The 12,751-nt window shown below is 48.1% G+C and overlaps 1 protein-coding gene across 1 annotated transcript; it reads left to right on the forward strand.

Annotated features, from left to right (window-relative positions):
- The first annotated feature begins 6,676 nt into the window (after positions 1-6,676).
- On the forward strand, positions 6,677-8,821 carry LOC113430878 (rano class II histocompatibility antigen, A beta chain-like). The gene is given in 4 exon segments (XM_087953556.1): positions 6,677-6,972; positions 7,110-7,223; positions 7,462-7,485; positions 8,601-8,821. Coding segments are annotated over 4 exon segments (402 nt in total). The 5' UTR covers positions 6,677-6,722; the 3' UTR covers positions 8,615-8,821.
- The last annotated feature ends 3,930 nt before the right edge of the window (positions 8,822-12,751 follow it).

Here is a 12,751-nt window from a genome sequence, read left to right on the forward strand (position 1 = left end):
CACTTCCCATCCAGAAGCCCCTCCCTCTCACTCTATTCTTTCTTGCAAAAAGTTTTTTATTTTCTAATCATTTAAATATCTTCTTTGGGAGGACAGTCTGGTTCCGGTGTTTTACACTTTAAATGAATCCTGTCCATAATCACAAATACAACTTTCTAACATCACATCATTATCTATTGTCATATTTTCTTCTTCAAATTCTCATAAAATACTTTATATCACCCTTTTTATTTCTGTTCATTTTCTATCTTCCTCAGTCATATATTCAACATGTTTACAGTTCAATCTATTCATATCATTTCATTTATCATTCAAAGTTTCACCTTAATTTATAGCTATCCCGAGATACATTTTCCATCTTATTTTCTTTTAGCTAATATTGTCAAATTTACAGCACTATATCCTCATTACCTTATACAAATATAACAGAATATAACAGATATAACAGAATATTTAATTCATTAAAAATTTCTCTATCTTCCTTGATCATATTTTCAACATGTTTACATTTCTCATTTTTAGACAAATACATTTTCCATCTTATTATCTTTTAGCCAATATTGTCAAACTTAAACCATCTTCATTACCTTATAAAAATAGATAATAAAATATTTCATGAAAGATACTAATCATTCTTGTGCTCAGCATGTTTACAGTTTCATACCATTCATTAAGCATTCAAAATTTCATCTTAATTTATATTATCTCCTATTATGTCCCCCCATTATTACACTTGCCACTGTTGCATATATTTTATTTTCTATATATTCCCTTCCGTCTAACATCTCATTTTTACTCAAATAACTTTTCTTTTAGCCAATAATACCAAACTTGTAACATTATGACCTCATTACCTTATATATATATATAAAAATAACAAAATATATTTTTCTGTCTTCAGAAATCCACTTCATCTAGTGGATTTTTAAGCAGTGCAGATGCAGATAGATAAACTCAACAAGACGTCCATAACAAAGTACGTTTATTGATTCATCAGGTATCCTCATAAATCACATTTGTGATGAAGTTCTTCTTTAATGACCAATCCTTTGCATATCTGCCTTGTAATAAAAGATGGTTATCTCCTAACCCATCTCCTAGCAATAGAAAGCAACTGCCATGGGAGTTCAGGCAAAAGTGAGCAAAACTCCCCCAACCCATCAAGGGTCGATTTAGTGACCAATCAGGATTACAGATGTGGTCATGTGATATAGACTACATTTCCCAGGATATCTTTCACTACATTTACTATGATGCATTCCCTTAAGGCAGGGGTGGGCAAACTACGGCCCGCGGGCCACATCCGGCCCGTTGGTCTGTCCAATGCGGCCCGCCCTGAAAAAAAATCGCTGCCATTGGTCTGTCCAATCCGCCCGCCCCTGAAAAAAAATCGTTGGCCGTGGCATATTGCCCTGTGCCGCGTGGCCCCAAAGCTGCAAAACAGTGTGGAGCGATCTAGGGGTAGGAAAGAAAAGAAATTTGCAAAGGCCTCGGCTGGGAGTTCAAAATCACCTTCGAGTGCGACCTCTCCGAAGGTGAGTCCCCGCCAATCCCCTTTTTTTCGGGGCTTCCAGGCTTAAACTTTGCAAAGGCAAAGCTTGCAACCTGGAGCGTCTTCCGCCGAGGAGCGGGAAGGGTTCCACCAGCGGGCGGGGCGGGCTGCTTGGAGCCACCTAAAGCTAGGCCGCTGCTGGTGGAGCCTTGCCCTGCCTTGGTGCCCCGTTTCCCGGCTCGGCGGTCCTGCTTGGGCGGCACTTTAAAAGCCTGCTCCCAGCACCCGAGTAACTTCCCAGCAACTTTCCGCTTCGTTTTAACTCGCGGCGCTCGTGCCTGGCCCTGAGCCGTGCGGCAGAGGGGAAGCCCGGCAGGCGGGCGGGCAGGCGGGCTGCTTGGAGGAGGCGACCCGGCGGCGCTCGGGCTTCCCCCTCCGCCGTGCGGCTTGGGGCGAGGCGCGAGCACTCGCGAGTTAAAACGAAGCCGAAAGTTGCTGGGAAGTTGCTCGGTTTTCCGGGCTTCAGGACTTTGCAAAGGCAAAGTTTGCAGGCTGGAGCGTCTTCCCACTGAGGAGCGGGAAGGGTTCCGCCCAGCGGGCGGGTGGGCTGCTTGGAGCGGACTGCCGTGCGGCTCGGGGCGAGTCGCGAGCGCCCGCGAGTTAAAAGGAAGCTGAAAGTTGCTGGGAAGTTGCTCGGATTTCCGGGGCTTCCAGGCTTAAACTTTGCTCGGGCGGCACTTTAAAAGCCTGCTCCCAGCACCCGAGCAACTTCCCAGCAACTTTCGGCTTCCTTTTAACTCGGGCACTCGCGCCTGGCCCCGAGCCGCGGGCGGAAGGGAAGCCCGGCGGGCGGTGAGCAGGCTGCTTGGAGGAGGCTCTGGGCTTCCCCTCCGCCAGGCGCGAGCGCCCGCGAGTTAAAAGGAAGCCGAAAGTTGCTGGGAAGTTGCTCGGGTTTCCGGGGTTTCCAGGGCTTTGCAAAGGCAAAGTTTGCAGGCTGGAGCATCTTCCCGCCGAGGAGCGGGAAGGGTTCCGCCCGGTGGGCCGGCGGGCTGCTTAAACTTTGCTTGGGCGGCACTTTAAAAGCCTGCTCCCAGCACCCGAGCAACTTCCCAGCAACTTTCGGCTTCCTTTTAACTAGTGGGCGCTCGCGCCTGGCCCCGAGCCGCGTGGCAGAGGGGAAGCCCGGCGGGCGGGCGGGCTGCTTGGAGGAGGCGACCCGACGGTGCTCCGGCAGCAGCAACAGGCAGTTTCGCCCGGGCTCCACTCAGGTGTCCGGCTGGGGCTGTCAGGAGTTGCTATCGCTGGCGCAGCTCCGCGCGGTTCCAGTCCCACGTTGCCTTGGGAAGGAAAAGGCAAAACCAGGAGCCGCTGAGCCTGAGCCTCCGGTGCTGCTGCTCCCGTTGCAAAGCACCGCCACGGCTCTTCCTTTTTGCCTTTCCCTTCCCAAGGCAACGCGGGACTGGAGTCACGCGGAGCCGCGCCGGCGGTAGCAACTCCTGACTCAGGGGGCCTCCGAGGGGAGGGGAAGGAGGAGAAGGGGGGGGGGCGATTCCCAAAAAATCTTGTGCTGACCCGGCCCGTCTGTCAAATTTTAAAAGTCAATGCGGCCCCCGAGCCAAAAAGTTTGCCCACCCCTGCCTTAAGGGGACAGCTCACAATTGCTACCTAACTATCCAATTCCCATACACTGGCTGGACAGCACATATATAATTCATTAAAAATATTATACTACTGCATGGTTATATCTATTCTCTGTCAGGCTCCACAAAACATTTATTTTCATATTTTATCCCCTAATCATTTAGATCTTACATAAGCATTTGTCTATCTTAATTAATCTATTATAAATTCTTATTTTCATATCTATTACATTTAAATAATTCCTTCTTATTCTAATTCTTAATCCCATCTCCTGAAAATCTATTATATATGTTTTACTACAAATATACCTCATCATCTGGAGTCTCCCTCTTTTCCACTTCTTTTTTTTAATTTTTTTTCTATTTTGTTCCTTTCTTTTTTTTTTTAAACAAAGTTTTTATTTTTTACAAGAAACATACGAGCAAAACATAAAAACATAAAACCGTCTTTCAATTATATACATACAGTGTGTCAGTTGGTTACAATCTTTTGTGCTATCCTTTTTTTACCATTACTAACAAGTTATATAAATTCTCACCTTATCGATCTAGCTTCTGCTTATATAATATCAATTATTAAACATTCATTTGATTATTTTTCCATCATTTCCTATGAGATATTCTAATTTTCATTATGATTTAATCTTATACATTCATCCAATGGTTATATATTTTATATTGTATTCTATATCAATCTTTTGACTTTTATTGTAAGGCTTACTAATCTATTTCTTTACTATGTCTTTTTATCTAACCATTGATAAAATAAATCCCACATCATATAAAATGGTTTATCCTCTTCTTCTCTAATTTCAAATGTCAATTTACTCATTTTAGCACAGTCCATGATTTTCTTAATAATTTCCTCCTGCATAGGTATTTTTTTATTTTTCCAATTCTTAGCAAATACAATTCTAGCCGCTGTTAAAACATTGACAATCAAATATTTCAATTCTTTACAATATATTTCCGGTATAATTCCCAATAAAAGTATCTCAGGTTTAGAGTCTATGTGCTGTTTTGTCATTTTTTCCAACCATGTGAGGATTGTAATTCAATATCTTTTTGCATCCGAGCATGTCCACCACATGTGGTAATATGAACCAGGTATCTGATGACATTACCAACATTTATCCGATTTATTCTTGAACATCCTTGCAATTCTCGTCGGGGGTAAGTGCCACCTGTAAAACATCTTATATAAAATTTCTTTATATGCAGTTGACATTGTCATTTTATAATTTTGAGACCACAATTTTTGCCATTTATTTAAGTCAATCCCATATCCGAATTTTTCCCCCACTCAATCATTGTTTCTTTTACTTGTTCTTCCTCTAATTTAAACTCTAGCAAAAATTTTATCTAAATCAGTCAACTTATCATAGATACCTTCTGTTTTAACATCTTTATCAAATCTAGATTTTATTTGCAAATATGAAAACCAATTCATTTTTACACCTTGTTCTTCCAACGCTTGCATAGATTTAAGTTCACCCTTTTCATTCAATATCTCACCATATCTGTTTCTTCCTTTTTATATATTATTGGAAAGGAAAAAGCTTCAATAGTAGATAACTATAGTGGAATTTTTAAATAATATTGCTTTTTTATCTTCTCCCAGTTTAGAAACAATGCTTCTCGAATATAATTTCTTCTAAAATACCCCTGCGTTTTAGTTCCCTTATACCAGAGGAAGGCATGCCACCCTAGCGGCAACTCATGTCCTTCTAAATTCAAAAGTCTAGTATTCCTTAGTGCTATCCACTCCTTTTCCCACATCAGATTCGTCGCTTGGTAGTATAATTCCCAATTGGGCAAAGCAAATCCTCCTCTTATTCTTGCATCTTGTAGCAATTTAAGTTTTATTCTTTACTGTATTTTAGCACTATTTTATTTAAATCTTCAAAAAATTCTTTCCCTATTCTGATTGGAATTGTCTGGAATAAGTATAAGATTCTGGGCAATACATTCATCTTAATTGTAGATATTCTCCCAATCAGTGATAATTGTAAATTTTCCCATTTTATCAAGTCTGTCGCAATCTGTTGTTTAAGTTTGAGATAATTGTCCTCCTTAAGTGTGCTACATCTTGGTGTTATATGTATCCCTAAATACTTAACCTTGTTTGTGACCTGGATCCCCAAAACTTCCAATTCTTTCTTTTGTCTTACTAGCATGTTCTTTGCTAAAATCTTTGTTTTATCTTTATTTATTTTCAAACCTGCTACTTTCTCATACTCTTCTATCTTTTCTATCAGTTTAGGTGCTGACTCCAATGGATCCTCTGATATAAATACCAGGTCTTTTTTCCACTTCTAACTATTGTCTCTAAATCTTTATTTTATATTAATTCATTGTTTCTTTGCTTGTTTATCATTTTCTATCATCCTTTGGCTTTTTCCCTTAATCCTTCCTCCATTTACCATCATTTTCTGATATTTTCTCTCCCATTTCTCAAAGTTTCCCCCCTCCCTCTTAGATCTCCACTGTGTATCTCCGTAACCATTTGATTTATCAGCATTCCAGTCTCAATATCCCCCCTCTTATTTATTATATCCATCATTAATATCTCATATTCAGCTTCTTTTTTCTTCTTGTGTTATTTGTTGTTTTTTTTATCCATTTCACTGCTTTTTCTTTCTTCTAACTCTTCCCCCGTCTTTGTCCTTTCTTCTTCTTCTTCTTCTTCTTCTTCTTCTTCTTCTTCTTCTTCTTCTTCTTCTTCTTCTTCTTCTTCTTCTTCTTCTTCTTCTTCTTCTTCTTCTTCTTCTTCTTCTTCTTTTTTCTTCTTCTTCTTCTTCTTCTTCTTCTTCTTCTTCTTCTTCTTCTTCTTCTTCTTCTTCTTCTTCTTCTTCTTCTTCTTCTTCTTCTTCTTCTTCTTCTTCTTCTTCTTCTTCTTCCATTTCTGATTTTTCCTCCATATTCTGTATGTTCAGTTCCCAGTTCTGGAGATTCTCCTGGACTCATGAAGAGGAGATGGCAGTCACAGCTAGGAGAGGGTCTGTAAGTCTTTGGGTTAGTTGGCCACTTTGGCAAATAAATTTAATAAATAACTAAATGTACTAAACAAACAAACAAATGTGGTATTACACCTGATTAAAAGTGTGGTTCCATTTTCCATGAGATCCCAAGAATCCTCCGAATCCTGCTGTGTTTGTCCTCCCTGTCTTCTGCGTTATTTCTTTCCATCTCCACCACATCTGGCAGAAGGCTCCTTACACCTCTGGGCATTTCTAGCATTTATTCCTGTCGGATTTGCCTATTTGGGGGATTCTTCCCTTTTGGAGAGTGCAACTGATCCCAATCAGGAAGATTTGCCTATTTGGGGGATTCTTCCCTTTTGGAGAGTGCAACTGATCCCAATCAGGAAGGATTTCACTTTTTTCCCTCTTTCAGGATCCCTTTTAATTTCTTGCTGCAATTTACTTTGGAAGATGACTCAAAACACAGAATATTTTCAGGAGTGAAAAGGGATCCTGGCCTGAACTAACTAACTTGGTCTCCTGTTTTGGGCCCTCCTGTGCCTCTCATGTGCCTCCTTCTCTTCCTTCCATCCAGCCAAGCCCACCGTCACCATCTCCCCCACCAAGATGGATCCCGCTTCCCCCAACACCATCCTCCTCTGCACCGCCACGGGCTTTTACCCCCTGGAGATCGAGATCCAGTGGCTGAAGAACGGGAAGCTGGAAGAGGAGGGCGTGGCCTTCGGGGAGGAGCTCCAGAATGGAGACTGGACCTACCAGCTCCAGGTGATGCTGGAGACCCAGCCCCAGCGGGGGGACGTCTATACTTGCCAGGTGGGGCATGTCAGCCTGGAGGCCCCCATCAGCGTCCAGTGGTGTAAGCCCATCCCCTCCCTCCCCTCCTGCCCTGAGAAGGGGGAGAGAACCTCCCTATGGGGGGAGCCGGAATGGACCCTCCTGGGGGATGGTGGGCCTGATCCTCCTGCTCAGGTGAGGCTCCTTCTCCTTCCCCAGAGCCCCGTTCCTCCAGCTCTGCCAGGAGCAAACTCTGGACAGGGATCATGGGGGCCGTGATTGGAGTGGCCTTCCTGGCTGTGGGGCTCTTCTCCTACCTGAAGAACAAGAAAGGTGAGTCTGGGGGGCTGGAGGAGAGGTTGTGGGGAGGGGACGATCTAGGGGAGGACTCTCATCGAGCTCAGCAGGTGGCCAAGAGGGACTCCTTGAGGAATAGTTTTGGGAACTTCTGTTCGTCAAGGGGGCTATAAGGGAAGATAGTCCAACCTATTATGGGCTATCAGTGGGGAGGGGAACCCCCTGAATCCTCCAGCCCATGAAGGATCCTGATTGGCTCTTTTTCTCCTTCCAGTCACTCCCATCCAACCTCCTGCAGGTGAGTTTCTCCTCTTCCTCCCTCATCTGAGCCCCTCCTACAAGTTATAGGTGTTTTTTTAATAATTTTTTTAAAATTTCTGTGGATACAGCAAATTTTTGGATTTTGGGCAGCTTTTCCTTACAGAGATCAGAAAAAATATTGCAGTCAAAAAGAAAAGTACACAGAAACGCTAAAATCTTGCACAGAATTTTTCCAAGTTTTAGGAAATTGCAAAAGGGAAGGGAAGGAGGGAAGGGAAGGAGGATCCCAGGTTTACATTTCTCCCCTCCCCCAGTAGTTTGTAAGCAACTCACCCATTCTTTTAGGCTCAGTGTGGAGGGGGGTTCCTGAGGGGATTCAGGCATGGGGACAATTCCGCCCCTGTGGCTATTTTAAAAGGGGTGAGTTCCATGTTAATATGCACTGTGGTATTTTGGGCCACTTCAGCAAATGGCAGATCTTCCCAGCTAGATTGCTGATAATTAACACATCATCTCAGGTATTGTTCTATAATAGCGTTAGCTCGTTCTGCAGCTCCGTCCGTACTCGGATGGAGGGTGGAGCTAAGCCCTTGAGAATGATGACCCTATTACCTTCATGAACTCCCTCCAAAACTCCACTGTGAACTGGACCCGTTCCTCCCCACCCCAGTCCCAGATGATCCTTCTTGGCTCTCCATGGAGAATCATTTGGGTTCACTAGTCAGAACCTTGACAGGCTGTTCTTCCTGACCCCGCTTCTCCTTGTGGGAATTCACAGAATTTGTGGCCAAGTGACCCCAGGCTCCCCCCTTTTCTTCAACCCCCATCCTGGCCCCATGTCCTTTGGTCATAGGAAATGTCTACAGGGGGAGGGAGGGGGGTCTCTCCTCTTGATTAACTCTCTAATTAAGACAAATAGGGAGAATCCCAGAATCCCCTGGAGATGAAATGGGGAGGAATCCCTGGTCCTTCCCAGCCTTTTCCTCCCTGAAATGGGCGGATTCTCCCTCTATCCGTCCCTGCCTGTCAACCACCCCCCTGCATTGTGGGCCTGCCTTGGGGTTGGGGGGCTGAAAGGGAAGTTAAAAATGTTGTTTACACAAAAAATGTCTCTTTATATTCTAATTTTCTTCCCTGTCTCTTTTTCTGCAGCCCTCATGGATTAATCCTGCTCTCTGATGCAAAGGATATTTTTTTTCTTTAGTAGCTGATGATTCTTTGTCCTGTTTGCAACCTCTGAGAAATGGAGGCTGAAGGTGGCAGGTTGGGGGAGGAGGAGGATGGTAGCTTCCTTTGGGGGCCTCCCTTTCTTGCGAGGGAGGGGTGGAGACCATCTAGACTGTCCCCTGGGATGCTGGGCCGACCTGTCCCTCTAGCCCAGGGGTGGGCAAACTTTTTGGCTCGGGGGCCGCATTGACTTTTAAAATTTGACAGACGGGCCAGGTCAGCACAAGATTTTTTGGGAATCGTCCCCCACCCTTCCCCCCTTCTACTCCTTCCCCTCCCCTCGGAGGCCCCCTGAGTCAGGAGTTGCTACCGCCGGCGTGGCTCCGCACGGCTCCAGTCCTGCGTTGCCTCAGGAAGGAAAGGCAAAAGGAAGAGCCACGGCGGTGCTTTGCAAGGGGAGCAGCGGCACCGGAGGCTCAGGCTCAGCGGCTCCTGGTTTTGCCTTTTCCTTCCCAAGGCAACGCGGACTGGAGCCGCACAGAGCTGCGCCGGCGGTAGCAACTCCTGACAGCCCCAGCCGGACACCTGAGCAGAGCCCGGGCGAAACTGCCTGTTGCTGCTGCCGGAGCACCGCCAGGTCGCCTCCTCCAAGCAGCCTGCCCGCCCACCGGGCTTCCCCTCTGCGCGCGGCTCGGGGCGGCGCAGCGCCCGCGAGTTAAAAGGAAGCTGAAAGTTGCTGGGAAGTTGCTCGGGTGCTGGGAGCAGGCTTTTAAAGTGCCACCCGAGCAAAGTTTAAGCAGCCCGCCCACCTGCCGGGTGGAACCCTTCCTGCTCCTCGGCGGGAAGACGCTCCATCCTGCAAACTTTGCCTTTGCAAAGTTTAAGCCTGGAAGCCCTGGAAATCCGAGCAACTTCCCAGCAACTTTCAGCTTCGTTTTAACTCGCAGGCGCTCGCGCCTGCCCCGAGCCACACAGCAGCCCGCTCAAGCAGCCCGCCCTGCCCACCGGGCGGAACCCTTCCCGCTCCTCGGCAGGAAGACGCTCCAGCCTGCAAACTTTGCCTTTGCAAAGCCCTGGAAGCCCTGGAAAACCGAGCAACTTCCCAGCAACTTTCGGTTTCGTTTTAACTCGTGGGCGCTCGCGCCTCGCCCCGAGCCGCACGGCGGAGGGGAAGCCCGGAGTGCCGCCAGGTCGCCTCCTCCAAGCAGCCTGCCTGCCCACCCGCCTGCCGGGCTTCCCCTCCGCCGCGCGGCTCGGGGCCAGGCGCGGCGCCGCGAGTTAAAACGAAGCGCAAAGTTGCTGGGAAGTTGCTCGGGTGCTGGGAGCAGGCTTTTAAAGTGCCGCCCGAGCAGGACCGCCGAGCCGGGAAACGGGCACCAAGGCAGGGCAAGGCTCCACCAGCAGCGGCCTAGCTTTAGGTGGCTCCAAGCAGCCCGCCCGCCCACTGGGTGGAACCCTTCCCGCTCCTCGGCGGGAAGACGCTCCAGCCTGCAAGCTTTGCCTTTGCAAAGTTTAAGCGTGAAGCCCGGAAAAAAGGGGATCGGTGGGGACGACTCACCTTCGGAGAGGTCGCACCAAGGTGATTTCGAACTCCCAGCCGAGGCCTTTGCAAATTTCTTTTCTTTCCTTTCTTACCCCTAGATCGCTCCGCACTGTTTTGCAGCTTTGGGGGCCACGCGGCACAGGGCAATAGGCCACGCCCAGCGATTTTTTTTCAGGGGCGGGCCGGATTGGACAGACCAATGGCAGCGATTTTTTTTCAGGGCGGGCCGCATTGGACAGACCAACGGCCGGATGTGGCCCGCGGGCCGTAGTTTGCCCACCCCTGCTCTAGCCCCTTCATCTCTCCTGGCTTTGAACCCACAGCAGCTTCATCTACATTATTCTTCTTATGAATCACTTCCCTTCCCTTCGCTTTGCTATGAAAGAATAAACTTTAGAAGCAGTAAACCCTGGACTCCTTCCTTCCTCTGCTGCCTCTGGATCCCAGCTCCTTTGGGGGTCCGAAGAGAGAACTGGTTCGGGAGGATGGTGGGCAGATCCGGGGGAGGGAAAGGGGAAGGACCCCCCTCCTGCTCAGAGGCCTCCTTGCTCTGCTTCCCCTCAAGCCCCCTTTGGAGGAGCACAATGCCAGCAGGCAGGGTCCTCCCTGAGCACTTGTGGGGAGCCATTGGGGGGCACCTGAGACCCCCCTACATTGACCCGGCCATTTCAGCCATTTCTCTCCTTCACAACTGGAGGAATATCCTGCCCCATTTTGGTACCCAACACCTCCCTTCCTCTCTCTTTGGGGTCCAGATTCAAATGATATGGACTAGAGTCTCCTGCTCAATGGTATAAATGGTGTAGGCCCAAGCTTGGGGTTGGACTTGATGATCTCTAATAAATCCATATGAAGCCATTCCTGGTGTAGAAGACATTTGCCACGGAGGGGAAGACCAGCTCTGCGGGAAAGAGGGAGGGGGTTCAATGGGGCAGCCCTGAGTGGAAGACCCCTCCCTTCTCCCCAACATCTCTAGATGCCCTTAGGTAGCTCTCCAATTGAGCCTCGCCCCCTCCAGAGGTCATCCAGACTGGCTCTGCAGGACTCCAGCTAAATCTCTAAGGGCAAAATTTCCCCCTCCCAATTCCTCATCTAGGGTCTTGGGGCCACCACAGGAAGAATCGGTGTGTGGTTGGAGAAATTGTCTCAAACACGGGGAAGATTTGGGCTCCTGTCAGCAAAAATCTCCCTTTGGAAGATAGCATGCAAGAAGTTGGAGAAGGGACAACACCAAATGTATCAATGAAAGGAAAAAAAATCAGGTTTCCTTAACAAAGAAAAGGCATTGATGCTGATAGATGCTTCATTGCTCAGGGGAACTGAACCAGCGAATTTTGAGAGAATCAGGCAAGGGTGGTTGGCTGTTTCCCAGGAGCAGCTTTCAAAGAGGCGACTGAGGGGATTCCAGAAATAATGACCTCCACAGATTCTTCTTATCCCTTTTCCCTCTTTCATGTGGGGAGGAATGAAAAAGTCCCTGGAAACTTCCGGTGGGCCAGAGGACCTTGTGGCTGCCCCACCTGGAGACTCAGGCATGGGGTGGAGGAGGACAATCCCTGAGCTGCCCTGGTGAGGAATCCAGGCTTGTTGCCTGCTGGATCCTGGCCAGTTCCTCAGTTCTGCTTCGGAGGAGCCCAAAGCTTCAGGCTGGGGAAGCGGAACCCAAGGGCCTCTGCAGCTAATGGGGTTGGAGGAAGAAGTGCTGCTCTGTGTGTGTGTGTGTGTGTGTGTATGTGGGGGTGTCAGGAAGAACACAGAGGAAATCACAATCTTGTGGGGGAGGGGAAACATAAGAAGAGCCTAGAAGTTCTGCTTTGATCAGGAGAGCAATGGATCTGGGCCCAAGTTGTGTGACTGGGTGTGTCCAAAGACACAATTGTGGAATGGGGAAAGTAAAGGGGGAGCAAGAGGTGAGGGGGATCCAGGCCATCTCAGGATAGACGCCCTGTGGGATGCCTGCCTGCTGCATCTGGGGGAGGGTTGGGGCTCTGAGCCCTGGCCTGATCTGTCATCACCAACCATCAGCTGATCTTTCATCATCCGCCCTCAACAGCCGGCAGCTGCCCAGCCTCCCGTGGCCTCCCCTGGCTGAGAGGGACCAGCCTGCTTAGTCTGAGGATGGGAGACCACCAGGAAGCATCGGGGCTGCTGCAGAGGTTGAAACTCCTCCAGGACAAGGAGGGCGAAGCTTCAGGCCCTCTTCGAACTCCCCTCCCTCAAAAGATTCCCTTCCCTCTTTTTCCTCTTTCAGCCTTGCCTGGTCCTCTCCCTGAAACTCTCCCCCTCCCCACTTTCTCAGCTCCTGCTGTTTGGAAGACCTCGTGGGAACCCAATTCCCCTTGTCCAGAGGGAGGGGACAAAGTTAGAATGGAGAGGAACCCCTAAAGGGGGGCAACAAGGGGGTCTTACCTTCCCTGGTCCTTGCCCCCCTCCTCTAAATATAGAAGCCTTCTACCCTTTCCCACCTCCCCAGGCTCGGAAACAAACAAACAAATAAAGGCTCTGTTTCTGAGTTCCAGAAAGTCGAACCTCGGACCCACCCAATGAAAAATCGAGCTTTGGGAGCGTCATCCATCTCCAGGCAGAGCAGCCA

This window comes from Notechis scutatus, chromosome 2 (assembly GCF_049901735.1).
Source record: "Notechis scutatus isolate UNSWTSFEM ecotype Mainland chromosome 2, rNotScu1.2, whole genome shotgun sequence".
In the NCBI taxonomy this organism is placed as follows: Eukaryota; Metazoa; Chordata; class Lepidosauria; order Squamata; family Elapidae; genus Notechis; species Notechis scutatus.